This window comes from Nanorana parkeri, unplaced genomic scaffold (assembly GCF_000935625.1).
Source record: "Nanorana parkeri isolate BGI_ZX_2015 unplaced genomic scaffold, ASM93562v1 scaffold219, whole genome shotgun sequence".
In the NCBI taxonomy this organism is placed as follows: domain Eukaryota; kingdom Metazoa; phylum Chordata; class Amphibia; order Anura; family Dicroglossidae; genus Nanorana; species Nanorana parkeri.
Genome location: NW_017306487.1, coordinates 1,091,352 through 1,119,337, shown reverse-complemented (window position 1 = coordinate 1,119,337; position 27,986 = coordinate 1,091,352). Strand labels below are relative to the sequence as shown.

The 27,986-nt window shown below is 39.8% G+C and overlaps 1 protein-coding gene across 1 annotated transcript in view; it reads left to right on the top strand.

Annotated features, from left to right (window-relative positions):
• The window catches only part of LOC108786613 (transmembrane channel-like protein 2), a 74,239-nt gene that overhangs the window by 30,332 nt on the left and 15,921 nt on the right, over positions 1 to 27,986 (top strand). The window contains exons 8-13 of the mRNA XM_018555938.1: positions 4,160 to 4,307; positions 11,001 to 11,189; positions 12,460 to 12,639; positions 12,743 to 12,892; positions 17,749 to 17,877; positions 20,711 to 20,778. Coding sequence (XP_018411440.1) covers positions 4,160 to 4,307; positions 11,001 to 11,189; positions 12,460 to 12,639; positions 12,743 to 12,892; positions 17,749 to 17,877; positions 20,711 to 20,778 — 864 coding nt within the window. The remainder of the gene's footprint in view (positions 1 to 4,159; positions 4,308 to 11,000; positions 11,190 to 12,459; positions 12,640 to 12,742; positions 12,893 to 17,748; positions 17,878 to 20,710; positions 20,779 to 27,986) is intronic.

Here is a 27,986-nt window from a genome sequence, read left to right as displayed (position 1 = left end):
TACACATAGCATACATGTGCACCATATTGTGGTGTACACCATGCACATGCTCTGAAGTGCGTTGTTAGAATGCATCGCAGTGCTTGATTTTTTTTTTCTTTTTAAGATAACATTAATTTAACTGTGGCAGCGCATGGCAAAACATTGTGATGCATTGCCATGTGTTGTGATACGCTGTGTTGCAATTAAATGTACGCCGGTATCATTTTATCACAACACAAACACCGACACAGTGCACAAACCATTTTTAACATAGGCCGCTTATTTTCAGTTTTGCATTCCTTTATTTTTTTACCATTTCGCAAAAACTCGCAATTTAAAATTTACAAATATTTGTTATTTATTAACTCAGTACAGTTTTATCTTTTCGATTTAGTCGGAAAAGTGCACTGATACTGATTTTAGTGTGCTTTATCAATTGAATTGTGTATTTTGTATTAGTTTAATATTGATTTGACAAACAATTATCGCAGGACCTACAATATTAGTAGCACCATCTTTTTATTCTACCGGGCTTGCGCTTTCAGAAAATATATGGTTTGAGGTTCTTTTACAAATGCTGGCAACGCAGCAATACAGTAGTAAATCAAAACAATGGGAAAAATTTCAAAAATGGTCTGGCTAGCTGAGGTGTAAAGCGTTCCGGTGGGCTTGGCAGCGAAAATTAAAGTAGTATTAACCCTTTCGCTGCCAAGGACGTACGTCGTACGGAGCTACAAAAGTGCTTCCAGCTGGCCAGCTCAGTACGTCGTACGGACCTGGCATTTACAGTTCTACTATAAGCTGATGAGGCCGCCGGCATCTGGAGTCTCTCATCCCTCCCTCAGAAAATATATGGTTTGGGGGGTGTTTTACAAACGCTAGCAACGCAGCAGTTGAAAATCAAACCAATAGGAAAAAATTGCAGAAAATTCAAAAATGGCTTGGCCAGCTGATTTGAAAAATGTTCCGGAGGGCTTGGCAGCGAAAGGGTTAAAGTCTCCTTTTTTTTTTACATATACTGTATCTACTGCTAGCAAGCAGTATTTATATGCCCCAACATTTAAAAAATAAGAAATTACTTACCTGTGTCTGCGCCGCTCCCTCCCGGCTGCAGAATACAGCTTCTTGAAGTCCGTGCAGGAGGAAGTGTGTGCGGGCGCATGCGCAGTCGATATCACTGGAGGGGAGAGGAGGAGTAACTCAGTTTAAGAGAGTGCACGCAGGACAGACTCCGTGGGACTCAGGAAGACATAGGAGTCTGCGCTGGATCAGCAAGCAGCACCAGTGCTGAAGGGACTGTTGGAAACGAGTGGAAGGAAGAAGATGTTCACATCAGGAGGCATCACATAAGGGAAGTACTTAAAGCAGCATTGGTGGGGAAGATACTTTAATGTCACTTTAATATCACTTTAAACTTTATTAGCCATATATGTGAATGGGATAGACACAATTTAAGTAATCACATAATGTTTTTAAAAGAGTGTTTCTATAGCTAATTTGTACACATGTTTATGGGAGCTTATTACATATGCAAGATATTATTCTGGTCAAGTATTGCTGCAATGTAATTATGCATTACTGTTCTTTCTCCGAGTAAAGGTTTGTAAGATTGATTTACTAAAAGAGAAGAGACTGTTCCCTAAGCAAGGAGAATGTTTGTTTACTTAACTTAGCAAAGGTGATTCTATGTTCATTTTAAATACTCAATGGAGGGAAATTTAAAAAAACTGGACAATGGCTTGAACATGATTGGATGATTGAATATATTATGATAAAATTAAATTAAGCATTCTCTTCTCCTATAGTAAATCAATCCATATTTGTCTGCTCAAGCTGGTGCAAAATAAGACGCTCTCTGTGTGGATCATCCTGTAACCTCAGCAGTTGTTCCATAGGAATGCTAAATACACTGGTGATTTTGCAGATCATTTCACATATGTAGCACACATTGTGGTAGAGTAATAAATAGTAGAGTAAGGCCTCATTCATGCAGGGGATGGCCACGGTGTCCCAGGTTGGGAAAAGAACTCTTAGCAATCTGTGATGCTCTGTCTGGCACCCCGCCCAGCTCACTGATGTCACCGGTTGCCTAGAGATAAGCAGGACGCTCTGGCTTGCGTCCTGCCCAACTCCTGGCAGCCAGCGATGTCACTAAGCTGGCCGGGATGTCAGACAGATCCACTGACCTACACCGCCCGTCCCCTCCCCCCCATATCAGATGATAAGTGAATATTCTCTGTACTGGTACAGATGCATGCCCCCGGACAGACAGTCTGCTTCCAGGGGTGTACATCCACATCTGTGTGGATGTGCAAGTTCGGGTCCCTGGATGCAAAAAGTTATTTTCAAGCATGTGACAATAAGAATGGTGACGTAAGCGCAATCAGAGATGGGAAACAAGGCAGGGACCTTGATGCTTAGGGGTTCATTTAATAAAGGCAAATAGACTGTTCACTTTGCAAGGGAGTTTGCACTTTGCAGTGGAATTCTTCCCTAACTTAGTGAATGAGGTAAAACTCTGTTGACTTCCATCATCCAATAACGTACAAGCAAAAAAACCAGGGTTTTTTTCTAAATATACTATGCACGCGATTGGGTATTCTTTGCAAAGTGAAATGTCACCATATTCGACTAGCTATGGGTAAACGTCCCCTGCAAAGTGCAAATTCTCTTGAAAAGTGAACTGCCTATTTGCCTTCAGCAAATCAACCCCATAAAGTAGCAATGAAAGCATGAAGGTAAGGGAAATGTATACACTGTATGGCCAAAAGGTTTTGCAAACCTGACCATCGTATCTACTATATGGTTAAGGTACATTCACCTCCCTCTACATTATTGAGTTCAGGTGTTTCCATTGAAGGCTTCTGTTAATTCTACAGCTTACAAAGACATTTCAGACAATTGTGGCAACAATCTGAGAAAGACCATTTTCTGTTCCAGCATGCCTGTGCCCTTGACCAAAATCCAGCTCCAAAAAGGTGTGGTTTGACTAGTTTGGTGTAGAGAATCTAAAGTGGCTTGCACAGAGCCCTGGCTTCAACCTTATTGAACACATTTGGAATGATCTGAAATGCTAATTGCAATCCACGTCTTCTCATTCAACATCAGATCATTGGGAACAGATTCCCACAGACACACTTCAAAATCTTGTGGAAAACAAGGTGCGGTTTTGGAATAGCTATGAAAGGAAAGCTATGACTAAGGCAGAGAAAGGCAGGAACAAGTTAGCGGTTGTTCTTGGTATAGATGCAAGTGGAATAAAGTTTTGGTTTCTTCGGAAGATCATAATGTGCTGGTTCTACCGTTTTTGAGCCTATCGCTCCAGAAGAGAGCCACTGAGTGTGGATTGCAAGGACACATGATGGGGGTGAGCTGTGCGCTTTGTGTTTCTAGTCTGCAGTTTTGGAATAGGATGTTGCCAAACACACTCGTATAGGTGTGGTGGTCAGGTGTCACAAACCTTTGGCCAATCTAGACTAGATTGGCCCCTCAAACTAATTCCTTTTCATAGTCCCATAGACAAACACAATACCTATTTTACATATCACCTATTATGCTTACTCTTCACATGTCATGCCTTCTAAATTTTCCCATTCAAGCACAGTGGTTTCATAGCTGTCATCAATTTGAGATATGGAAAACTAGGGTAAATTCTCAATAAAGATTATCCACAGTTGGTGTAACACTAGTGGGGAAGCTAGATATTCTTTAACCCGGGGCAAAGGCTCAGAGTTGCCCCCCCCCCCCAAGGTTCTTCATCCACACACCCTGTGGATCCTCTCCTAAAGCAGCACCTGGGAAACATGCCCACCCTAGCTTTGGCACTGCATGGCACTGGTATTGGTGGGATGGATATTTAGCTACTGAAAGCTTCTATATCTCATTAATCAGCATTTCGCATGAATTGTTATTTTAACAAAAACGTACATTCTCTTTTTTCCATTTATCCTCAATAGATAGGTATGTCATAGATCCTTACAATTATCTCCAGACAGAAGCCGATGATATTTTACTTAGTCCTAACCTGTGTGATAATCATATTTTGAATTGACCTCAATGACCTTTATGTGCTTTCCATTTATTGTGTCTCCTGAATTTTAAAAAGCCAACCAAAAGTTGTCTGTGATTTGTATTATTATAATGTTGCATACTAAATATAAACTATTTTGTGTTCCAGGATGGCAAGTAATGCCAATGAAAATACTGCTGATGGAGATGATGGAAATTACAATTTCAGCTTTAAAATGTTTACTAGCTGGGATTATTTGATTGGAAACCCAGAGACAGCAGATAACAAATTTGCATCAATAACAACCAGCTTTAAGGTAAAAACAAAAGTCTATTAATCCTGATGCTTAGGGATAGTTTAACTTGACAGCATCGATTCATTCCTCATCATTAATGTAAATTAAGTCAGCGGTTTCATGTTGTGATCAGTTATCATTCTCTTCCCACATTTTTTCATTTAATCAGATAATGTGAATAGAAAAGGGATGTTGGTATATGCAATCCTCTAGAACGTTAGATGCCTCTTTTTCACAATAGAAATCAGTGGAGAAAAGGATGAATCAAATAAAAGGTTTGATGTCATGTGAAAATTACATATTGATTGGAGCTTGCAGGTTATAAGACACCCTGGGAGAAGTGTGATTGGGGATTTTTCTGCATTGAGTTTATGATAAGTACACATGCATTTTACTGCTCCCTGCAGAAGTATACATTCACAGTTTAGGCCATAATACAGTTTTCTTGTTGCAGCCATTATAGTTTTAAAGGTTTTGGTAATAGGATAGCATGAAAGTGTTATTATTACACTATATCCTCATCTAGAAGTCTCAAAAGAAATAGCCGTGCTCTTGAGGGACTGTAGTGTAAAATTAAATCCCTCTAAGACCCCGTTCACAATGAGCGATTTATCGCGCAGTAATTCTTGCGATATCGCTCTCCAATGCTTCTCAATGGGGCAAAGGGTCCTGCTGTCGCGGGTCGTGTGTCGCTACAGCAGGACCCTTTTTGGAGCGGATTTAGCCGCTATTCAAGCTTGGTCAATGCAAGCATTTGCGTGATATCGCGCAAAATGCAAATGCAAAGCGCTCAATGTGAACGGTGCCTAAGACTTCGCCTTATATAAATCTGCCCTCCAAAAGTGCAATTCCTGCCCTTTTAATGCCAGAAAAAAAACAGACCTATTTGATCAACCTTTTAAACTTCCTCTAATCCAGTCCTTATCAACTCTTTTCTTTAACTCTCTACTTTGTCCCCACTGCCTCCACTTACTAGTTCATTTACTGCCCAAGATCTTGCAATCACTTAAAAAACAAGATTGTTGCAATTCCTGATGAGATCTCTAGTATCCAGCTATCTCCCCACCTAAAATGCCATACCATGTTTTCCGCCACATTCAATACTTTCCTCCTTTCACCCTGTTACCACAGAGGAAGTTGCCATTCTTTTATCTGATGTCCACCTAACCAGCTGCCTCTGGACTCCCTTCCCTCACAACTACTCTGATCACGCTCATGCCTATTCTACACTCTTTAACATCTTTAATCTATCTTTTCCCTGCTCCCCTAAAGCATGCTCTAGTCACCCCATATTTAAAAAGCCCTTGCTGAACCCCTCCAGCCTGAACAATGCACTCCCTTACTTCCATCTCCTTTGCTCCAGTTTACCTCCAAACTTCTAGTACGCCTAGTCTACAACCTTCTGAGCTACCACCTCACTGTTAACATTGTTCTTGACCCCTTACAGTCTGACTTTCATCTGCAACATTCCACAGAAACTGCCCTCCTAAAACTTACTAATGACATAATAACTCCTAAAATCAATTGCCACTACTCCATATTCTTACTTATAGAAATTTCTGTTGCTTTTGATACAATTGACCACCCACTGCTTCTCAGAAGACTCTCCTCCCTCCCTCTCCCAAGATTTCTATTCTCTATCTCCTCCTCCTCTCTGAGTCAGCAGATAAACTCCCAGGGTTTCCAATATCATCTCTATGCTGATGACACCCAAATCTATCTCATTACTCCTCAGCTCAGCATTTCTGGCTCCAAACTCATCACTAACTTACTAACTGACATATCAGTAAGGTGTCTCACCACTTGCACAAACTTAAAAGAGAACTATTGCCTAACCTTTTTTTTTTGCCATAGTACTAAACAGGGTCACAGGAGGACATATACTAATGTCCTCCGATGACCCAAAACTCAGTAAATAGTGGGCTATTGCTGAATGTAGCCCAGCATTTTTAAATTATACATCACGCTCCCTTGAGAAAGTCCACAGCTGTGGATAAAACCCATCAGGTTTTGGCGTGATGTCTAACCAGAGCCCTTGTTTTTTCAACATTTATGGATTTTAATTGCAGCGCTCACCCCGAAGGAGCTGCTGAATAGAATGGTCCCTCCTAGCCTGTCTAGGGTGTATTGTAGTGTTGCTGCCCCAAAAGCACTTACCGATCCTCCAGTAGCGATAAAACCGCAGTCAGCAGAGATGATATGATGCTGATTAACTTTTAATGCAGAACTTTGGGAGAGAGGGTTAGGGCATAGGACACCCAGGGTGTAATAGGCTCCAAAAATGATAGAACAAAGTACTTGCAGCCTTCACAGATAGAGTACTGTTGCAAAAGAAGGAACCTATACTTTAAAAGAAAAAGGAGGCAGAACTTCAGTATACATTTCAAGGGTTACATAAACTTCAACTTTTCAGAGATATACAAGAACATATAGGAGATGTATTTATGTGGCTATAACAATTATTTCAAGGCATTTATCCATATACTAGTGCATTACATAAGGAGTTTCTGTTGGAAATGCAGGAGCATATATTGACAATTTGTCTTTTGAGTTGTAGATGGCGCTGTAGTGCAATGTTAGTTTTCTATATGCATGTTTTTCTACGATACACAGGAAGTTCTTGGCAAACAGTTCAGATATGCAGGTTGCAAAGCTCAACAATACCAACTACCAGCAATGGAAGTTTGAGCTTGAAATGCTGCTCAGCAAAGACTACTTGTGGGAAGTATTGAGTACAGACAGACCCAATAATGGACCCACGGAGAAATGGGACAAGAAGAACAGGAAAGCAAAAGCAATTATAAGTCTGCTAGTGGAAGACGACCAGGTTATCCATTGTAAGACGAGAAGAATACAGCTAAAAGTATGTGGACTACATTACAAAAACTGCATGAGCATTCAAATCTAAACAGTAAACTATATCTGCTACGCAAGCTATATAAGATGAGGCTAGAAAAAGGCCAGGAAATGCGTGAACATGTGAACGCCATGCTGAAAATCATAGAACAGCTACGTGGAATTAGAGAGGAAATTAAAGATAACCACGTGGTGGCATTACTGCTATGCAGCCTTCCAGAGTCATACAATGCTCCTATTAATGCGCTAGAAACCAGACCTGAGCAGGAACTAACACTAGAATAGACCAACGGAAAATTAATCAATACATATGACAGAAGGAAAGAAAATATGCACAATTAATAAAACAAGAAAGCCCTTAAGGTGTATGAGAGCGCAAAGAAAAACAAAGAAAGCGGAGCGTATTTTTGTTGGAAAACGACTGGTCACCTGAAAAAGGACTGTTCAATCTTGAAAGCTGAGCAGAGAAAACAAGATGCACCTACAAGAAAAAGAGCTAAGGCAGCCACAAAGGACACTGCAGGCACATCATGGAGCACTACCTTTAAAGTGACTCAGAACAGTATACCATACGGATGGTGTATTTACTCAGGCTCATGACTAGTGATGAGACATTCTTCACAGAAATTGATTTCAGTGCAAAGGACAAAGTTTTCCTAGCAAATGGGAAAAGTATAACTGCAGAAAGTAAAGGTCAAGGATTCTTGAACTGCATCACACCATCAGGGGACAAGCAGAGTATCCTTGTGAAAAATGTACTGTATGTCCCAGACCAAGAAGGAAGCCTTCTATCAGGGAAAACCCTTGCTAATAACTAATTCAATTCCAAGGTGATGAATGTGCAATCCGAAACAATAAGCAAATCCTCGCAAAAGGAAAACTAGATGAACACCTGTACAAACTCATCAATTCAGACAAACAAATCAAGACAGCCACTCATAATCCATGCAACAATTCTATCTACCTATGGCACAGATGACTAGGGCACAGAAACCCAGAAGCCATAAAAGACATTATAAAGAGAGGCTTAGCAGAAGACATAACCGTACTGACCTGCCGAATGCTGATGACATGCAAATGCTGTATGGAAGCAAAGGCCACACGTACACCACTTCCACAGGCCACCCAAAGAAAGACCACCCACCCCATGGAGCTCATACACATCGACATGTGCGGACCAATGAAAACTCCCACATCAGGAGGGAACAGATATCTACTGACATTCATTGATGATTATTCCAGGTACATAACAACTTATCTGATGAAGCACAAGAATAAAACATGAGAAAAACGTCAACAGTTTGTAGCCATGTCCAGCAACAAATTACAGCTGAAACCAGGGCTTATGGGCACCGACAACGGAGGGGAATACATCAGTAAGGAAGTGGAATCATATCTGAAGACACAGGGTATAGTACACCAGACAACCACACATACACTCCTGAACAAAATGGTGTAGCAGAACGGAAAAATCACACTCTTATAGAAATGGTCAGATGCATGCTGTCAGATGCCAACCTATCTAAGAAGTACTGGTAAGAAGCAGTCATGACTGCAACATACCTTCAAAACAGACTACTTTCAAAAGCCTTTGAAAGGCCCCCCGTTTGAAGTGTGGCATGAATCGAAGCCTAGACTAGGGCACATTAGAGTATTTGGATGTAAAGCTTATGAATATATTCTAGAGGTGTACCGAAATAGAAATGTAAAAACCGAAATGAAACCGAAATAAAAAAATTGTCAGGCCAAAAACGAAAATGTTTTAATTTAATTTTTTCAAATTGTTAAAATATTTAATTTGTATTTATTTTTTATAAACTTTTTAATTTTGTATATTTATTTTTATTTATTAATTCATTTTTTATTAAATATTTTTATTTTTTACTTTACTTTTTGGGGCTTTGGGGAAATATTTGAGGTCTAAACAGACCCCTGATATTTCCCTTTTAAAATAGAAAAAGAGATCCTCTATGATAACATAATATGTTTACTATGACTATAAATGAACAGGAGGTGATGTAGCTCACTCCCATTCATTTATAATTGAGGATATAGTCAACATCCCATGTCCTCAATTATCTACAAACACTCAGCGATCATTGATCTCAGGAGGCTGAGCGAGCGGTGCACGTAGGAGAGCCCAGCCTCCTGTGACAGCGCGGGCTGTTACCCCCCCCCCCACCACCACACCGCTCTGCCGGACTGTGATAGGTGGCTGAGCGGTGTGGAAGGAGAGACACCGGCCGCGCACAGCGCTTTCCTCCCGCAGTGCTCAGCCGGCTGTCACTTTCTCTCCTCCCAGAGCACAGAGCAGCGCCCAGCGAGGAGGAAAGAAACCTGGGATGCACGGATGTATCGGCAGGAAAGTTGCACTTTCGGCATTTCGCCAAAAGTGCCATTTGCGGCGATATGTTTCGGCGGCCGATATATCGGTGCATTCCTAATATATTCCAAATGAGAAGTGATCCAAGTTGGAGAACACAGCCATTGAAGGTATTCTGGTGGGCTATAGTGAACAAAGTAAGGGATATAGAATCCTCCACCCACTGACAAAGTGACAATAAGGCATACTTTGTTGAGAACCCATCACCAGAAACAATGATCCGGGAAGTTGTGAAGTGAATTTGCCTGATGAACCAGCAAAGTGAAGCCGCACAAGAGTCAGAACAAGAGGTAGAATTCACAATGGATAAGCCAAATTCCATGTTACATTCTGCAGAACAACCTAAAATTAGAATATCCACTCGAGCAACAATGGGAATACCACCCTGCAAGCTGTCATATACTGCTAAGACACATAGCATACTCGAACCAACATCATGGGAAGTCATAGAAAAATTACCAAAACACCAAGCCTATCAATGGAGACAGGCAGCAGAAGAAGAACTAAAATCACTCCAATAAAATAAAACCTGGACACTAACGGAGCATGCCCCCCGATCGCAGAACTATAGAAAGCACAAGAAGGAAACTATAGTCAAACAGTTCACAATGGTACAGGTACTCCTAGAATGAGATCCTAATAGGTTGGACTTGATGGACTAATGTCTTTATTCAACCTCAAATACTATGTAACTATGTAAAACTAAAACAAAACTTTAAAATTAAAGAGCTAGGGAACATCAGCCACTATCTGGGTATTCAAATAGAGAGAGAAGAACATGAAAGCTATCAGAATTGCAGACATTTTGGAACAATTCCACATGCAAGGAAGTAAAAACACCTGTGGAACCAGGCTACCAAAAGAGCAATGAAGCAAAAAACTTGCTTGCTCCACATGGAAGTTCTCAGATATATATCTTCTCTGCATAATGCTGTATTCAGATATAATGTTCTTATAAGCAAGTAAAACTTAATTCAGCATTCTTTTAAGTTCTCAGTGCTTCATCTAAACAAATAACCAACAGTTACAACTTTTGTGAAAGAAAGAGGGTTAGCTACCATCTATGGCATCAACAGTTATTTATATAATAGTGTTATAGAACAAATTCGAACTATAATCTATAACTGAACATACTGTGTATGTGAAAGAGGAAGTATGGATCATGCGTCCATGATTATTTGAAATAGTATTTAATATTATGAGTGTACAGAATACCTTTTGATTTGTGTATGTCCTGTATATAACATAAGGCCATAAGTATTCTTTGATGTTTTAAAAGGTTTTTTTATGTGCTAGAGGATGTTTTTTTTTTCATGGAGAGTAATGAAAAGATAATATATATGAAAAAAATATATAACATATTTAAAAAAAATAGCTTGTAGATTTTGTTTTTTGTTTGCTTTTTGTTACTTATATGTGACATTCCTTTTCTATTTGTTATAATGTCATTCTGTACTTTATGTTCTCTCCTTCAGGAATCTATTGTAGATGAGGAGGAAAGTAATAAGAATGAAAACATTCATCTCACTAGATTCCTACGGGTCCTGGCCAACGTAATGATAATATGCTGCCTGTGCGGGAGTGGTTATCTCATTTACTTTGTTGTAAAGCGCTCACAGACTTTCTCCAAGATGCAGAATATTGGATGGTATGAAAGAAATGAGGTAGTGTGTATGTATTCAATGTTTCAAACAAATCAGAGTTTTTCTTGTTAGAAACGTTTTACTTTCTGGTCAGGTAATTTATGCATACATGCATTTTGCTGTCATTAAGGTACATTGCATTAAGGCAGTCCATACATTTCAATGTATGGACTGCCTTAATGCAATGTACCACCATACAAGAAAACATTCCTGCAATATTTTTCCTCTTGCAGTGCACAAAAAACGCACAGCAGTGTGTTATCATGTCTTGTGGTGCGCTGGGGTACCATTTGAAATGCACTTAAGCATGCATAGTGAAATGGATAGGTGTGAAGCTGGCCTAAAATAAGTCTGTGCTTTTTTTTCTGCAGGGAAAGGAAATAGACTTGCTTTGTTACCCCCCTCCCTAGCAAATTATAAACACCTTTCATTTGTTCCCCAACACCCAAATGGAAGCAAAGAGAAAGAGGTCATGTGAAAGGTCTGAATTGCTTTAGTCAGATATTACACAGAGCTGAGTATTGTTTTCCTGCATTCATGTGGCAGCACTGGTCCTATCACCAACCACTAATGCTGTTGAGAGAGGGGAATACATCACATGCTACTTCGTATCTGGATGATGAGTTTAGCCAGCCGTTGGCTTTTATCATCCACTGGGGAGTCAAGAGATCTCTCTGCTCGATTTTCTGGCTGTGCCACACTATTGTGGTCATTAGGAGCCCAAACAAGGGACTTACTGCATTCTTCAATAATGTAAAACATATATTGATTTTAGGCCCCCTTTTATTGGTCACAGCAGATGCACAGAAGAGGAACTCAATCACGGAGAATTCCATATGATTTAACATTAACTTGTTATTATTCTAACTTTTAACAACTATTATAAATAAATGTAGTCACCTAGATGTGTTTTAATATGCCTTTTGATTTCTTCCTGAGTTCTAATGTAAATCTGTACTTCAGCTAGGATGTCAGAGCTTTCAGCTGTCCTGTTACCTTCCTGGTAGACTGTGAGGTAACCAATCAAAATGTTGGGTAGATAGGTAAATATGGGAGCTGGTAAGCCAAAGTACTGACCAATGCTAACTCAATTCAAGATATGCATAATGTAATACCCCATGTTTCTGGGCCCCAAGAACACTATGGAAGAAATATGCAGGTACATAAAGGACTTCTGGATGCATTTCTTTTATTGTAATGGATTAAATGCTTGTTTAAAAAGTGTGCTCTATCACATAACTAAAAGTCACTTTTTGCACACTGACCATTTAATTATTTGATTCTATCACAGGTTGAGATTGTAATGTCTTTGCTTGGAATGTTTTGCCCACCTTTATTTGAAACAATAGCAAATCTGGAAGAATACCATCCCCGTGTGGCTCTCAAATGGCAGCTTGGGCGAATATTTGCTTTGTTCCTTGGTAACCTCTATACATTCTTACTAGCTCTGATGGATGATGTCAATGAAAAAGTAAGACACACAAAAAAAATCACTGAAAAATGCTTCTAAAATGTACTATGCTAATACATACTTGCATATAAACTATCCTAAGTATAATAATATCTTGTTACAGCTAGCTCAAGAAGACGGAATAAAGAATGTAACTCACTGGACACTGTTCAACTATTACAACGCTTCCACACTTGGAACAAATGGAACGCTACCACCTCTGCATCCTGCTGACGTGCCAAGGGGACCCTGTTGGGAGACCAATGTTGGAGTTGTAAGCAATTTATTTTACACTATGTATCATTGTGCCACCTTGACATTAAACATGTTTACGTTTATTTAATTACATAGGGCGGTCAAATATATATAGCTGATGATTACAACAAACCCATTTTAAAGTGAATCTGAACTCAAAAAGTGAACGTTTGCTGTCTTATATGGAACATATAGAAATGTTTACTACTCAAAGTATTTTATTCCGTTTTATCTTTTTGTAAAGATACAGAGTATACATAACTCGGGTACAAAAACATGCATAACATAAGGGTTACAGACGAAGACATTTGATCACCAATAGATATTAGGAGTCCAGTAAAGCTACCTTCACCTTCCAAAATAATATCAGTACAGTGTAGTGACCAAGAGACCATAACACACTGGACCAACCAAGGTCGGTTCTAGCCAAGATAAAACTGTAAATATAAAAGTACCTTGGCATCATATCCCACTCCCTCAGGAGTGCAAGATTAGTAAGTTCAAAGGTCCATCAAGGGCCAATTAATAAAACATTACAAAAGGGAGAGAAAAAAAAACCACAAAACATAAAAAGAAAAAAAAAATAAGGTGAAAAAGAAAAGAAGTTAATATCATAGTTACAACAGGTTACAGGTATAGGTATGCCAGTAAACAACTGATATGCTTATATGAGCCATCCATGGGTCTCACATATCCCCAAACTGCTTGTGTCTGTCCTGTCTTATACTTGTCAGTTTTTCATGAGTCATTATCCAAAACATTTTACTTTTGAAATAGGCGAAGGATACCGTGTCTGTCTTCCAGGCCTTGGCAATAGATATCTTGGCTGCTATAAAATATAAGTGATTAATTTATCTAAGGCTTTGGTCACCGATGGGATAGGGTGATTAAGGAGTGCATAGCGTGGATCCCTGGGAACCTGCACCCCTGTAACCCGATAAAGCAATGCAAAAATTCTGTTCCAGAAAGGGCGAAGACTAGGACAGAGCCACCTAGTATGAAGCATAGTGCCCAACTCTGAGCAGCCTCGAAAACATAGAGGGGATGCATTCGGAAAAATGGTCGCCAGCCTGGAAGGGACAAGATACAAGCGCATGAAAACTTTAAGGTTTGCCTCAATCAAAGAAATATTAAGTTGACGCCGGGAAATTCTCGAGCAACAACAATGCCATGATTCTAAGGGAAGAGTTAGTGACAAATCACGTTCCCAAGCTAGCATGTATGACAATTTGGTAGGGTGATCTAAAAGAAGTGAGTAGATTAGAGAAATTCCACCCTGTCGGTCAGTGAAGTCCCAACACCATCTCTCGTAAGGGGTAAGTGCCAAGGAGGCGTCCCGCTCTGAGCCAAGGGACGACAAAAAGTGTCGGATTTGACCGAAGCGGAACAGCTCTGTCGAGGGCAAGCGCAACCTGTCAGTACAATACAATAGCGTCAGAGGTTTACCATCCTTAAAATAGTTTGCTATACGGTAAAGGCCTTTATCAATCCACCATTTGAAACCCTGCGAATGCAGTCCGGGGGGAAAACGGGGATTACCAAAAAGGGGAACTAGTGGCATAAGAGGTGAAACTAAAGGATAACTCCTCGGCAAACTGTCCCACAAAGCCAAGGAGTGTGATAACGTCGGGGCCAACACCACAGGCCTAAATTTGGGGGCCATTCACGTCAGCGAATCCACGGACACTCCAGAGGCCGAGTGCAATTCCATCACTACCCAGTCAGGAACCTCCTGGTGGGAGTAGACAGTGGAGAGCTGACTAAGACGTGCTGCCTGATAGTATAGCCAAAAATTGGAAACCCCCAGGCCACCTGACCGTCTAGAGCGAAATAGCACAGATTTGCAGACCGGGCCCCCCCCCCCCCCCAAATGTACCTGACGATTGCAGATTGAAACCTCATTAAGTCCACCCTTTGAACTGTGATATGCAGGGTGCAAAAAAAGTAGAGCAGTCGTGGGAGGATAGTCATTTTGACTGTATTTATCCTGCATATAGAAATGTTTAAGGTGCTTAAGCAGTACCCTTAAAGATTTACCTGTTGTCTTGAATTCCTCCTGAAAAATAGCTGTGGACTTTCTTTGCCTGAGCACTCCTTTGGATTACACCTCATATCTGCACGTGTGCAGTATAAGGCATTCTGTCTCTGAGTGCTAGTCTCACAAGATTAAAGTAAAATTGGGTGGTGTCACTACTGTGCTGCTAACTCTTTCTGAAAACAAAGCTGTACCTCATGACCTGCAGTGCAAGGACATTCCTGTTTCCACTTTTTGTTTATTCTGTTGATCTGCGCTTCCTCCACCTCTGTTTCTTGAATATTTCCCCACCAGTAATCAGTTAGGCGTTAATCTATGGGGCAGCACTGACATGAAAGCGAAGCCCTGCCTCTATCAGGATGTTCACCTCTGTGCCCCACTGGTGACAGCTGATGTGTCATTCCATAACTAAGGCAAAGTTTTAAATTGACAGGCAAAAGCATAGTAGGAAAATTAGCTATAGTAATGCATATACTTAAGGTTGCCACCCTTTCTTCAAGTCAAACACGAACACTCTAACGCTTCATGCAGCAATTTTCAGGTGGCTATGCGGGCTCTCAGGTGGGCTATGCGGACTCTCAGTTGGCTGTGTAGGGACTCAGGTGGGCTATGCGGACTCTCAGGTGGGGTTTGCAGGCTCTCAGGTGGGCTATGCTGGCTCTCAGGTGGGTCTGTAGGGTCTCAGGAGTGCTGTGCAGGCTGTGTGGTGTCTCACCAGGGGTCCAGAGGTGGGCAGCATGGTGTCAGAAAGACAGAGATGTTTACAGGCACCTGCGGCTCACAGGAAGGCTGCTGAGGTCCCCAGCAAGCACAGAACCTCAGGCAGCTGCATCTGGCAAAAAAAATTAAAGTGCCGGCACTTTAAATGTCTTGTGTCTGGGTGTCAGCTGGCCTGAAACCTGGACACAGGACTCAAAGACTGGACTGCCCGGGTGAATCCCGTACAGGTGGCAACCCTACATACACTGTATATTGCACATGGCATTCAGGAAAGATAGAAATGCAGAAACAGGTAAGAGCATGTAGTTCGGAAAAAACATAATTTGCAGTCAAGCCATGGTCTTAAACAGAAAAGCAGAATACATGTCAGAGTGCCCTAATGCCACATGCCTCCATGCACAAAGATGAATTTCTTTTTTGAACAGATTTCCCTATTTAAGGCAGAAGGTGGAATAAGTGCTTGACTAGTGACAGTGCACCCAACCTGGAAGGAAAGATGCTGCTAACAAAGCCAGCTCTAATGAAAGAGTAATGCCATCTGGCTACAGAAAGTAAGCAGGAGCTGATGGTTTCTCCCTGTTTAAACATAGGGGATTTTTCAGCTTTTGTTAACAGCAAAAAAAAAAAGTTTTTCAATTCAAAGTAATGCCAGCAGCATAACTCCATTACATTTGGCCACCACTGATTAGGTTTGAAACCTAACATAGTTAGCAAAAAAAAACCTCAGGCTGCTCAGCCTTTTCAGTATGGAGCACATTTGCTTTGTTGTACACTGAGCTCAGTTCTTAGCTAGTACAACAGGAAAACAGAATGGTGTGTTTTATCATATGCAGTTAGTATGTGCCATACACATCCAAAACAGAACAGAGTGCCACCTCCGTGAGTAAAATAGTTTATTAGGATGAATAAAACAAGGGATAAATGTACTCACAAACAAACTTTTTCATCAGGCTTTAGCAACAAACAAGAAGCCACGCTGTCTGTTAACCCACATGGTATCACCCCGACTATGATTCTGCTGAAGGGGGCTTGCCCTTCAAACGCGTCAATCTTGGCTGACTGTGGCCGGTGGACAGTGATGTGACCGGAGGCTACCGTGTTGCATAGTTGGGGTGATACCATGTTGGGTTAACAGACAGTGTGGCCTCCTGTTTGTTGTTAAAGCCTGATGAAAACGTTTGCTTGTGAGTACATTTATCCCTTGTTTTTTTCATCCTAATAAACGATTTTACACACGGAGGTGGCGCTCCGTTCCCTTTTGCTTTCTATGTTTGTGGTGGAAGCCCCAGAGTCTTGGATGAGCAGCCCCTCAAGTCTGTGTGAAAAACTGTGATTAACTGTTGAAAACTTTGAGTATGTAACAGCAAGTGGATTGTTCAGCTGGTAGCCATTAGCGCCAAGAGTTAAAGAAAACTTTTTGTCTGATACACATCCTGAGGCCTAGGCCAGACATCTTGCAACACACAGGACTCCTCCCAGGGAGAAGCCCCAGGGGAAAGAGAGTTCTAGAAAGGTGTTCTCAAATATTTATCACCTTCCCCCAGCCATACCTCTGAGTCAGCCTGCTCAGGGATTGGTTAGAGTCAGATGCATATTCATAATCTGGTAATTGATCCTCCCACACTGTATGCTGGAGCCCAATCAACCAATCAATCAACTATGTATGCAGAGCATGTTTGGCTGACCGAAGGCAGCCGATGTACGGGTGATTTCAGCCGATGTACGGCTAAAATCAGCCGTACTTAGCCGGAGTGAATAGCCGAACGTTGTTAAGCTCACTTCACGTCGGCTGGGTTATTCACTCGGCCTTTGTGAATAACCCCCTAAATTTAATAGCAACCCAACTATAAGTGAAAGGGGCACTATATGCACAATGCAGCACTAAATGTCATGACTTTCTAATATTCTGTTATTCTGGAATTCTGTAGTTGAATGGCTAAAAAAAACAATGTCAATAAATCTCCGTTCTAACCATCCCATACCCAGGTAGCACACAAGTGCCCCAGGCGTGGTAAAGACTGCCACAGGTGGCTCCTGAGACATACATATTAATTTAAGCTGTACCACATCAGTTACTAAATTTTACATTACTTACCATTTTCTTTTTGTATTCTGTTTAGGAGTTTGTAAGGTTAACAGTGTCAGACATACTAGTGACATATGTTACTATCCTAGTTGGAGATTTCCTACGTGCCTGCTTTGTTAGATTTATGAACTACTGCTGGTGCTGGGACTTAGAGGCTGGATTTGTAAGTTAAATTATATTTCTCAAAATTAACCTTTTATTTTTTATGTTGTCCACTTCTGCTTTTGTTAAACTTGAAATACTTGTCCAGTCAATAATATTGCACAAGTGGAATACAGCACTTCTCTAATCAAATGCATTAATAATAAAACATGCATGCACATCTATTTTGTTCAGGCATTATTATAGTAGTAAAGGAATGTACACATGGTGGCCTGCCCTATGGTGAATGTACTGGTACTTGAAATTTTTTTTTTTTGCAAGTTGTGCACTGGTAACATCATTGTAACATGATGTGTATATATTTAAACCTGCTAGGTGTATTTGCAATGCAAAATTACTGTTGTGCATTTCTTTCATAAAAAAATGACACTGCATAATAAACATCTAAAGATAGAATGCACACCTACAAAATATCAGTATAAGAAAAAGAAGGCGTGGAGGCTTGATAGATTCATCTTAGAAGTAAAACTTTTCTTTTTAATATCTAACATAAGCCGTTACCATGTTGGACTTTGCCGTATTTTATAGTATCACAACTTGGAATTAAAATTTAGTCTATACAGTCTATAATGTCTACATATTTTCCAAATCATTAACAAAAAAAGCCATGATGCATTATGTTTCCCAAAATTGTTGTGAAACCACTTTAATAAAGTGACACTAAACTCAAGAGTTAAAAGTGAACTATGGGGTAAGTGTTTCCCCATAGTTCTCTTAAGGGTCAAGGGAGGACATATACTAGCGTCCTCCCGTCACCCAAAGCTCAGTATATCGCCAGCTGCCGCTCGCGGTATACTGAGACTGCCGAAGCCGGGATGGATCCCGACATTACTGTTGAGATCCATCCAGCTGCGTGAGTGACAGCAGGCTCTGTCTATCTAGAGGCAGAGCCAGCTGTACCCGCCCCCCTCCCCCATCCGTTCCTCCAGTCAGCGCTGGAGGATCGGAGCGGGGAGGGGGGGAATCCCTGCTGAGAGCCGTGACTGACAGTCTCGGCTCTCTGCAGGGAGATGATCGAGAACTGAGTGAGCGACAGTATGTGTTCGCTCACTTCCCGATCTATTGAGCCGACATGTAACAGTTTAATTGTCACACGTCGGCTCGAACTATGAGGATGAGTGATTTTCACTCACCTCATAGTTCTCCTTTAAACCTTAAAAATGCAATTAAGTGCCATAAAGAAAAATGTAGCTTATTTGTGCATTACTTGGCTGTAGATCCTCAAATCATCTCTGAATTCATGCTGACACTGTCCTTCCTTCTGGAGGGTGGCTACTTTTGTTCTCTTTATTAAATTGCTACAGCCCTGAGGAAGTGATTGGAGTAGCAAGGTGCTTATAATTTCAAATTCATCAAGGGACTTTTAAATCTGCATGCATGGAGTCATGAATACACATGCCATCTTAAATGATAGGTTTCGTACTACCCATGGAGATGTTTATTAGCTCTCTGAAAGCCAAAATCCAACATCATTATTTGCCCCATATAGGCAGTACCAGCATAACATGGATGCTGACTCTACAGTAGAGTGCAGCATTAATAGGGAGTGTTCAGTCCTCAGTGTGATGGGAACTGGAATAATTTTTAAGCTCTCAGCACTTCAGTTGAATTTTAAATGATCTCACAAAGGAATGTGCTTAATCTTCTATAAAAACACATAGAGTGTGCAGTTCCCTCATGATGTTACTTGTACTAAGAGTTCAGCAGTGCATTGATTCAAACAGAATATAACAGCTAGTAACTTCTTGAACTTGCAAAATCTTTCCCTTTCTGCTGTGTAATTGGTTTCAATGCCAGTTTATGTAAATTCTCTTTGTGTTTGTTTTGCTCTCATGAAAGCGACTATATAGGATCTAGGTCAAGACCAGGGACAAGTTAACTTTATGTAAACGAATCCTTTTGTTTAACAAAAGCTTAATAGATACTACATAAGCCTGGCCACATGCATCACAATCTACAACCTCCACAATTTCCTATGTAGTGTGAGGGCTACCAATACAATCTTTTTTATTTATATCCAGTTAGGCGGGTCCTCATACTATATTGTTGGGAGATCTAGAGAAGATGGCTTAACATCATTAGAGGACAATCATTTTGTCTGTCAAAAGGTTACACACAAGTGTGGCCATCGTCAGACTCCAACACACAAAGTAGCTCATACAACAAGAAAGTCAGTTAGCATAAGTGCAAACATGAAAGGTATTCCCAAATCAATTGCTGTTGGGATCTCTCAAATATTTGATGCTATACAAACATGCTACAACTGCATAGATTAAGTTGAACGATGGTCTCCCAGTAAAAAAAAATATTCTGCATCACTTAATTATATGTTCATCTTTACTTACAGTCTTCTCTGAGCCCCCCCCCCCCTTCCCTGCAAAAGTGCACCAATACTTTTAATCCTGCCAGTGAATTTCACCTAATGCATCTTCCTGTGATGGTGTGGCAATGATGCTGCCCTGCTTCGGAACTCAGAGCAGAGTTGCCACTCTCATGTAGGCTGTGCCTGCTTGCACCAGAGTGGGAACAATTGTTGCAGGGTGGTGCAATCTCCCCAATGAGGACATGGACAGCACAATCTCAACGAGCACACTTCGTCTGAATTTAAAACCGGACAAAAGTTCTAACCCTTCCCTGTTCTATCGAAGGTTTAGGCTGGATCTGGGCTCTAAATGATATTTCCCAAACTGTATGTTAAAGATAAATAAATAAACTACGTGCTGTTTATTTACACAGAGTAGAATGTTTTTCTTATTGGTATTTGAAAAATGGAGTGTTAGATATTATATATCTCTTTTATGAAAGCAATAACACAGTTACATTTATCCCCTTAGCCTTCCTATGCAGAGTTTGATATCAGTGGCAATGTGCTGGGACTGATCTTCAATCAAGGAATGATCTGGTAACATCATGTTAAATGGCTAGTAACTGTGTGTTATATTATTTATTGAATATTTTGTGATCGAAAAAAACAAAGCGCTAAGGGTAAATATATGTGCAAAAGGTGAACAATATGTTTTCTGGCAAGGCCAGTCTAAAACCTAATAAAGTGTGTGAAACAGAACTCACTACAAATAAACAAAAACACTCTAACCATGATGCACTATACAATTATAACAAAAAAATCCATTCCAATGAATTAAATAGACGAAAAGGTATTTAAAAACATCAAAAAAGTGTCCAATAAGAAAAAAATCCAGGTGAGCGGTGGATTCCGTGTGCAAATATACAAATGTGCAAAAATAGCAGTGTACTTGAAGTTGATCCGAACTGCCCCTCTCGGGTGGGTACTTACCAAAAGGGAGTTGGTAAGAAGCTCTTAGTAAGTGATACCGTGATTAGGCTTTAGCACAGACGTGTTCTCTGCGAGTCCCGGCAGCTGAAACAATTGATTTTCTCCTCTATGCCGTTGGCTATAACTCAAGGATGAGGAGTCCGGTCTTTTCTGATAAGAAATGCTTTGCCGTTTATCCCGCAGAGTTTTTTAGGGATGAATAAAAGAAGAAGAATGAACCTTCATTGCGCAATATATAAAGCCATAGACTTTTATTCAAAAATTGGCTTACAAGGCAAAAGAATTTTCGGCCAGCTAAAAACAGCACGGAGACAAGCGTTTAAACCTCGTGTCTGATAAATTAGCATCTACCCTCCTCGACGCGTTTCGTAATGTGACTTCCTCAGAAGGGGGGTGGATGCAAAAGACTGGAGGTGAATCATATAAATACACTCCAATAATTGGTCCCAATCAGAAGAGAACCAATTAAGAGGCAGCGTAAATGAATTCTTAAAACAGACACATCATTAAACAATTAAAATTTAGACACAAATAGAGACTTAACACATCAAATCGTATATCATAAGAGATAACAATTAATATCAGAGAACATGATTAAATATAATATCTTAATACAACATATCCAATCAAATAAAATCATGATAAAGATTAAATTGCGATGAAAATATATAAAACCGATAAAAAGATTAAAATACCGTTGCAATCAGGAAAAATATATATATAATCACTTGTATATCAATTTAGGGGTATATATGGCCAATCTGTAAAATGGATGGAGATGAATAGTCAATTCAGAATAAAAGGACACAATAGGGCTGATCTATGGAAGGAATTAATTCAAATAAACTTAAATGCAGATTATATCATAAGGGGTGTGTAAGGATAATCAATCTCAAAAAGAGATAAATAATGTGTAATAGTTGTGGTATGCTGGAACAAAAATCATGTGAAATGAAACTAACCATATTGGGGTGAAATGTGAATTAAACACTAATAACCGAATGATCGTGAAAAAGGTATATATAATGTATAATGTAAATAACATATACACATAGTAAATATAATATATGGTAATTAATATATCATATAATGATAAAACATATCATATTAAATAAGCAAGTGGGGAATAAATACGTGATGCTGTGAAACTGACAAATTAAATAGTATCAAATAAATAAATATAAATATATAGATGAATAAATGAATATTAATAAATCCTTGTTATTTATTCGTAAGAAAACAGTTAAGATTTTATTTTATTAATTCATTTATTCTAACTACCACCTCTCTCCAGAAGCGCAGATTTATCTGTTTACATTGAATATTTTGTGCCTTTTCACATTATTTTCTTACTTGTTTTTAACCCACATTTGTTGAACACTGTTAAAATGCAAAAATATTTGTATCATATAGTTACATTATGTGCAAGGTGCATATTAAAACACTATTCATTTTATTTAAATAGTCAAAACGTCTGGATCAAAGTTCTGGGAACTTAAACTATATGTTAAATCCTATTAACGTCAATGGGGTTGATTTACTAAACGTAAATAAGCTAAAGCCTTCAACTTTGTTGGTCAATGGCAATACAGTTTAGTGGCATAGTTGGTGCACTTCTTTTATCACACTACCGCATTACATTGTCCTTCCGATGAGACCATGAGAACAGACCTGTTCAATCCAAAAGCGCAACGCAGGAAACTCAAAGGCAGCTGTTTTTTTCTAAGTGTTCAAATAATGATTTCACATGAATGACACACTGGGTGACAACAGTAATCTTAAAATTAAGAATGTGAGCATAGCACCACATGTATACAGAGCTGCATAACATTGTTTCGATGTAAGCCTGCACTTCATTTTAACTCCCACTTAGATTTGCAGCACCGTCAAATGAGCAGCTAATAGTGTTAACAACAATCAAGCAGGACTGTTCAAACTGCTCTTTCAAAATACATAATAGGCTTTCCCCAATTGTACTACTAGCATTAATTAAAGATTTAAGCATTTCCTATACTGTTTTCTCTTTGACATATTGCAGAATTATGCTGCATTGTTCTTTCATTGCAACATCCTGTACTGGTCTTTTCCACATTAAATGTAACAGCTTTTTTAACATCCTGGTCCATTTGGTGTTTCCCATGATGAAGATCATAAGTTTGACTGAACTTTTGCTTAACAATGTCACCTCTTCCTCTATTATTGGAGTACTGTGATTATTTTACTAATCAGGGCTCCAACCTCTTTTATATGCTTGTGGAGGTTGATATCATATTTCTTAAGCATAAGAATATAACTTTTATTTAGATCATGGTTACACAAAGTTTGAACATCTTTATCCTTCCCTCTGTATGCAATACCTAGTTTGGCAATCCAAGGAATTATATCAATTAGTCTCTAAAAAGCACCCTCTCCTTTTTCTTATTTTGCAGGTTAACATTAATTAGAGTTTAATTATCTACCCTGTTTTCTGCAGACAGATATGATTTGCAGATTCCTGATTTTGTGTAGATTCCTCATGTTCCCTGACGCATGCATATACATGTACTTTTTCAAGTTTCCAACCAGTAATGAATGAACATCTTCTGTTAGTGCTAAAAACATACACATTGAGCAAAACAATTCTTCGGTTTTCACACAAAAAGAAAGTAATTTTCGTTAACTGCGCAAGCACCAGGCACATGGTGAAAGTAAAAAGGTAACATATGAGCAGTGTCTGATTATGGCTGGATCTGGTGCCACAGATGTCTTAGACTTAGGTGTAGAATGCGTATCAAAGCATGTAAACAATTATTCTGCAGATGTAGAAAAAACATCTGAAGGTGAAGCAACAGATCCTTAGCTTACAGAAGTTAAAGGCGTATCTGTCCACAAAATTGTAGATTCTGCAGATGTGGAAAGCACATCTTGGCATGAAATTACAGACTTTGCAGGTGTGGAAGGCATAACAGAAAAGGACATTACAAATTTCACAGATGCAGTGAGTGACAAAGGTATGTCTTCACATAAGATAACAGTTTCTACAGTTGTTGAGGGTATATCTGAACATGAAGTAGGTTTGGTACATTCAAAATCTGAAACACTCTCGTATCTCCCTCCCAAGACATGCATGTTCGGTCACCTGGTCACTCACAGGCAAACCTGACATTGCAAATTGTGCAGAGGTAGAAATAGTAGAGCGTTTTTGCAGGCATAATTTTAGCTGGCCAGGAACTAATTCTGCTTCAATCAGTTCTTTTTTGCAGCCTGTAATCTCTTTTGGGAACCAGTTTTATATTTTTTCTTTTGGTGCACCTCTTCACCTTTCTTTTAAAAGACAAGTTATCATGACCTATTTGTAACACATAATATACTATTAATTCAAATGCCAGTGCAAACATTTATTAGCATTTCCTAAATGATGTAGGGACCTCTTACTTTTGTCAAGGAGAGCCGCACAGACTGTTCAGTTCTCAAGGCTACCTGCCTCCTGCTATGTGTAGTGTTACAAACAGCTGTTCTATTTTTAATTTGTAGAAAAAGCAAAAAAAAAAAAAAAAGCACTACAAATTACCGATAATAATGTATGTAAAAACTTAAAGGAGAATTATGAGGCAAGTGATTTTCACTCAGCCTAATAATCTGAGCAACAATGAAACTGTCACAGGTCGGCTCAGTAGATCGGGAAGTGAGCGAACACATACCAGCGCTCGCTCACTTCTCGATCTATCCGTGCAGAGAGCCGTGACTGTCACTCACGGCTCCCTGCGGGGATTCCCCCCTCCCCTGTCCGATCCTCCAGTGCTGACTGGCAGAACGAATGGGGGAAGGGGCAGGTACAGCTGGCTCCGATAGGCAGAGCCAGCTGTCACTCACGCAGCTGGGTGGATCCAGACGGGCTGTAGCTCGCGGTAGACTGAGCTTTGGGTGACGGGAGGAAGCTAGTTTGTGTCCTCCCGTTACCCTTAGGAGAACTATAGGGAAAAGCACTGACCCCATGGTTCTCCTTTAATCTATCTTTCAGTATGTTTGATATAAAATTTAACTCTATACTCTATACAATTTAAATCATTTTCTGAGAATTGGTTTCAAAGTTTCTTAGAGCTAGATCCTGCCATTATCAGCACAATCTTTTGCAGTCTGACAACGCTCAATCACTCAAAATGCTTTGACAGCTTGCCGCATAACCAAATTTAGTTGGCCTCTAGGCTGCCCCTCTGATAGATCTAATAGACAGCCCAACTGAATGAGTCTTCACATGGCCGGCTGACAACACTCTAAATTGGGAGGCATTAGTTTAGCTCTGTCATTCTGCAAGAGGAAGTCCTGTTACTTGAAGGATCTACAAGTAGAAATATATTCACAAACAATATTTTGTTTAAGAAAACTGTATACAGTGAGTGAGGTATGGGGGTTGATTTACTAACCTTATAAACACACCACGAACATGTATACACCTCTGTAGTGTGTTCCCTCCCAGCATGATCTATGGGTGGAATCTAAACACCTTTGTAGTGTGTACACACCCAGCAGGTGTGTTGTGCAAAGCCTTGCATGAATTCCAAGGTGATGTTGTGTAAATTAGCTCTATGTTATGTTGCTTGCGTTGATGAATGCAGGAATGTAAATGCATGAGCTAACCGTTTTTGTCTAAACTGTGAAGCAGCATTATATATGGATCATGTGCATGATTTTTCCATATATGGCATTAGTGGAAATATGCTTTTAGAGACTTTTTGGTTGATAAATACGTTTTGCTGTGTGAAAATCACACGCACCTGGTGTGTGCGTGTGTTTAGGTTAGTAAATCACGCCCATGATCTCAAACACATTGACAATATGCAAGTGTAGTATAGGTTTTTAGAAATATTGTTAGTTACCGCAGACTAGGCATCAACCTTGTAAAGACTTGTTAGTCTTGTGTTCTGCTTCCTGCCTGTTGACCTAGTGGTAGCTCTTGGGTATTTTCAGTGCCCAGTTGACCTGGGGATAGAATCAGGAATGGGGCACTGCTGCAGGAAGGCATCACTGTGTTACATAATGTTTGGTACCTGTTTACCTGGGGATGGAATAAGGAATGGGGCACTACTGCTGGAAGACATCATTCTGTTACATAATTTTTGGTGCCTGTTTAACTGGGGATGACATAGGGAATGGGACACTGCTGCTGGAGGGCATCACTGTGTTACATCATGCTTGGCTCCTGTTGTAGGAATGGCATTAGGAATGGTGCAATATTGCTGGCTGAAAGATATCTCTTTGTTTCATTATGTTTGGCACCTGTCAGCCTGGGGCTGGCCTTAGAAATGGAGCCCTGTTAGTGAAGTACATCTCCTTATATCACATCATGGTTGGCACCTCATGGCATAGGTTTGGCAATGGCATATGGTAGGGTACTGGTGAAAAATGATGAAAACGTCAGCAGTGTTCCTTCCTTTTAATAACTCTGTTGCAAATCCTAAAGTTTACAAACATTATAATTCAATTTGCAGTTTTAGAAATGTTTATGTTTTGTGGAGGACATCAATGTGTTACATCCTGCTTGCTGTCTGTTGTCCTATGGATGGCTTTGGGAATTGGGCACTCCTGCTGGAGGCTTGTTGCCCATTGTTGACCTGGGCATGTTATCAGGTCTGGGGAACTGCTGCTGGAAGACATCATGGTGTTACAGCTTGCTTGATGCCTGTTGACCTTGCGATAACAATTTTTAAATTACCCAATCCCACAAATTCCAGTGAATGACCCCTAATAAATGATCCAATTACAGAAAGGAGCACCAGACCAAAAACAGTCCAAAATAGAGTCAAGAAGCTCTATTGCTGTACAGCAGCTGTTACTCCTTGAGAGGAGTTTAATATTAGTTATAATGTAGATCTGTGTGGTCACAATTTACTCTGAGTGCATCAGTTTATGCTGTACTGAGCCCTGATGGAAGTGGAGTGGTTTTGTCCTTGAATAATTATGCCTGTTTTTATATGGCCTATTTACCAACAATCAAAATTTATCTTGGACTCTTTTACACATTCTTTGTCTGGTGCACCTTTCTGTAATTCTTTAATTGACAGGCTGTCAATGACAGCCACAACTCAGTTGATGATATAACATTTATGTGCTGTATACTCAGGGGCCCCCAGTGGGCTAGTCCAAGCCTAACTGTAGTTGTGTGCTTTGCTAGGAATTCTCTTTTAAAATGTGATAAATAGGAATCAAACAATAAAGAAACATAAGCTGAAACAGAAAAAAATAAAAAAGAGAAGCATTTTACACACCAGGCTACAGATACCTAGCATACACGATACGAAAAAAAGATAAAAGTGGTCCATTCCAGAAAAAAATTAATAAATAATTATGAAATCCCTAAGTGAAGTCATATTTGATCCAAAGCTCGAAGACACAAAGAGATTTGTTCTAGTAGTTATTTAGAGCCGGAAGCAGGCAGCTTCTGCTCCAGTCAGCAAACAGCCATGGGGATATTTTTAAATAACCTCATATTCTTGTAATCTGTTCAATTATTAAAGATCTGGCAGTGTGTTAGGAAAGCAATTGTGTATCTACAGTAAACAGATTCAAGAATGTATTTTCAACTTCATATGAACTTACCTAATTTAAACTCTCAAATACAATAGCAGAACAACAAAATAGCCTCATTAAAATAATGAGGAGCTTGGCTATCTTTTATACACATTTCCAAGCAGTAACCTTTCATGCCAAGGGCCAAAACAGTAGAAAGGGCAAAACTGTCTGCTCTAGTGTTGTTAAAAATATGGAAGAAGTCCAAAACTATATGGCTGCATGTACAGTAATGCAGTAAATCGGCATCAATGGGTGTATTTTTTCCA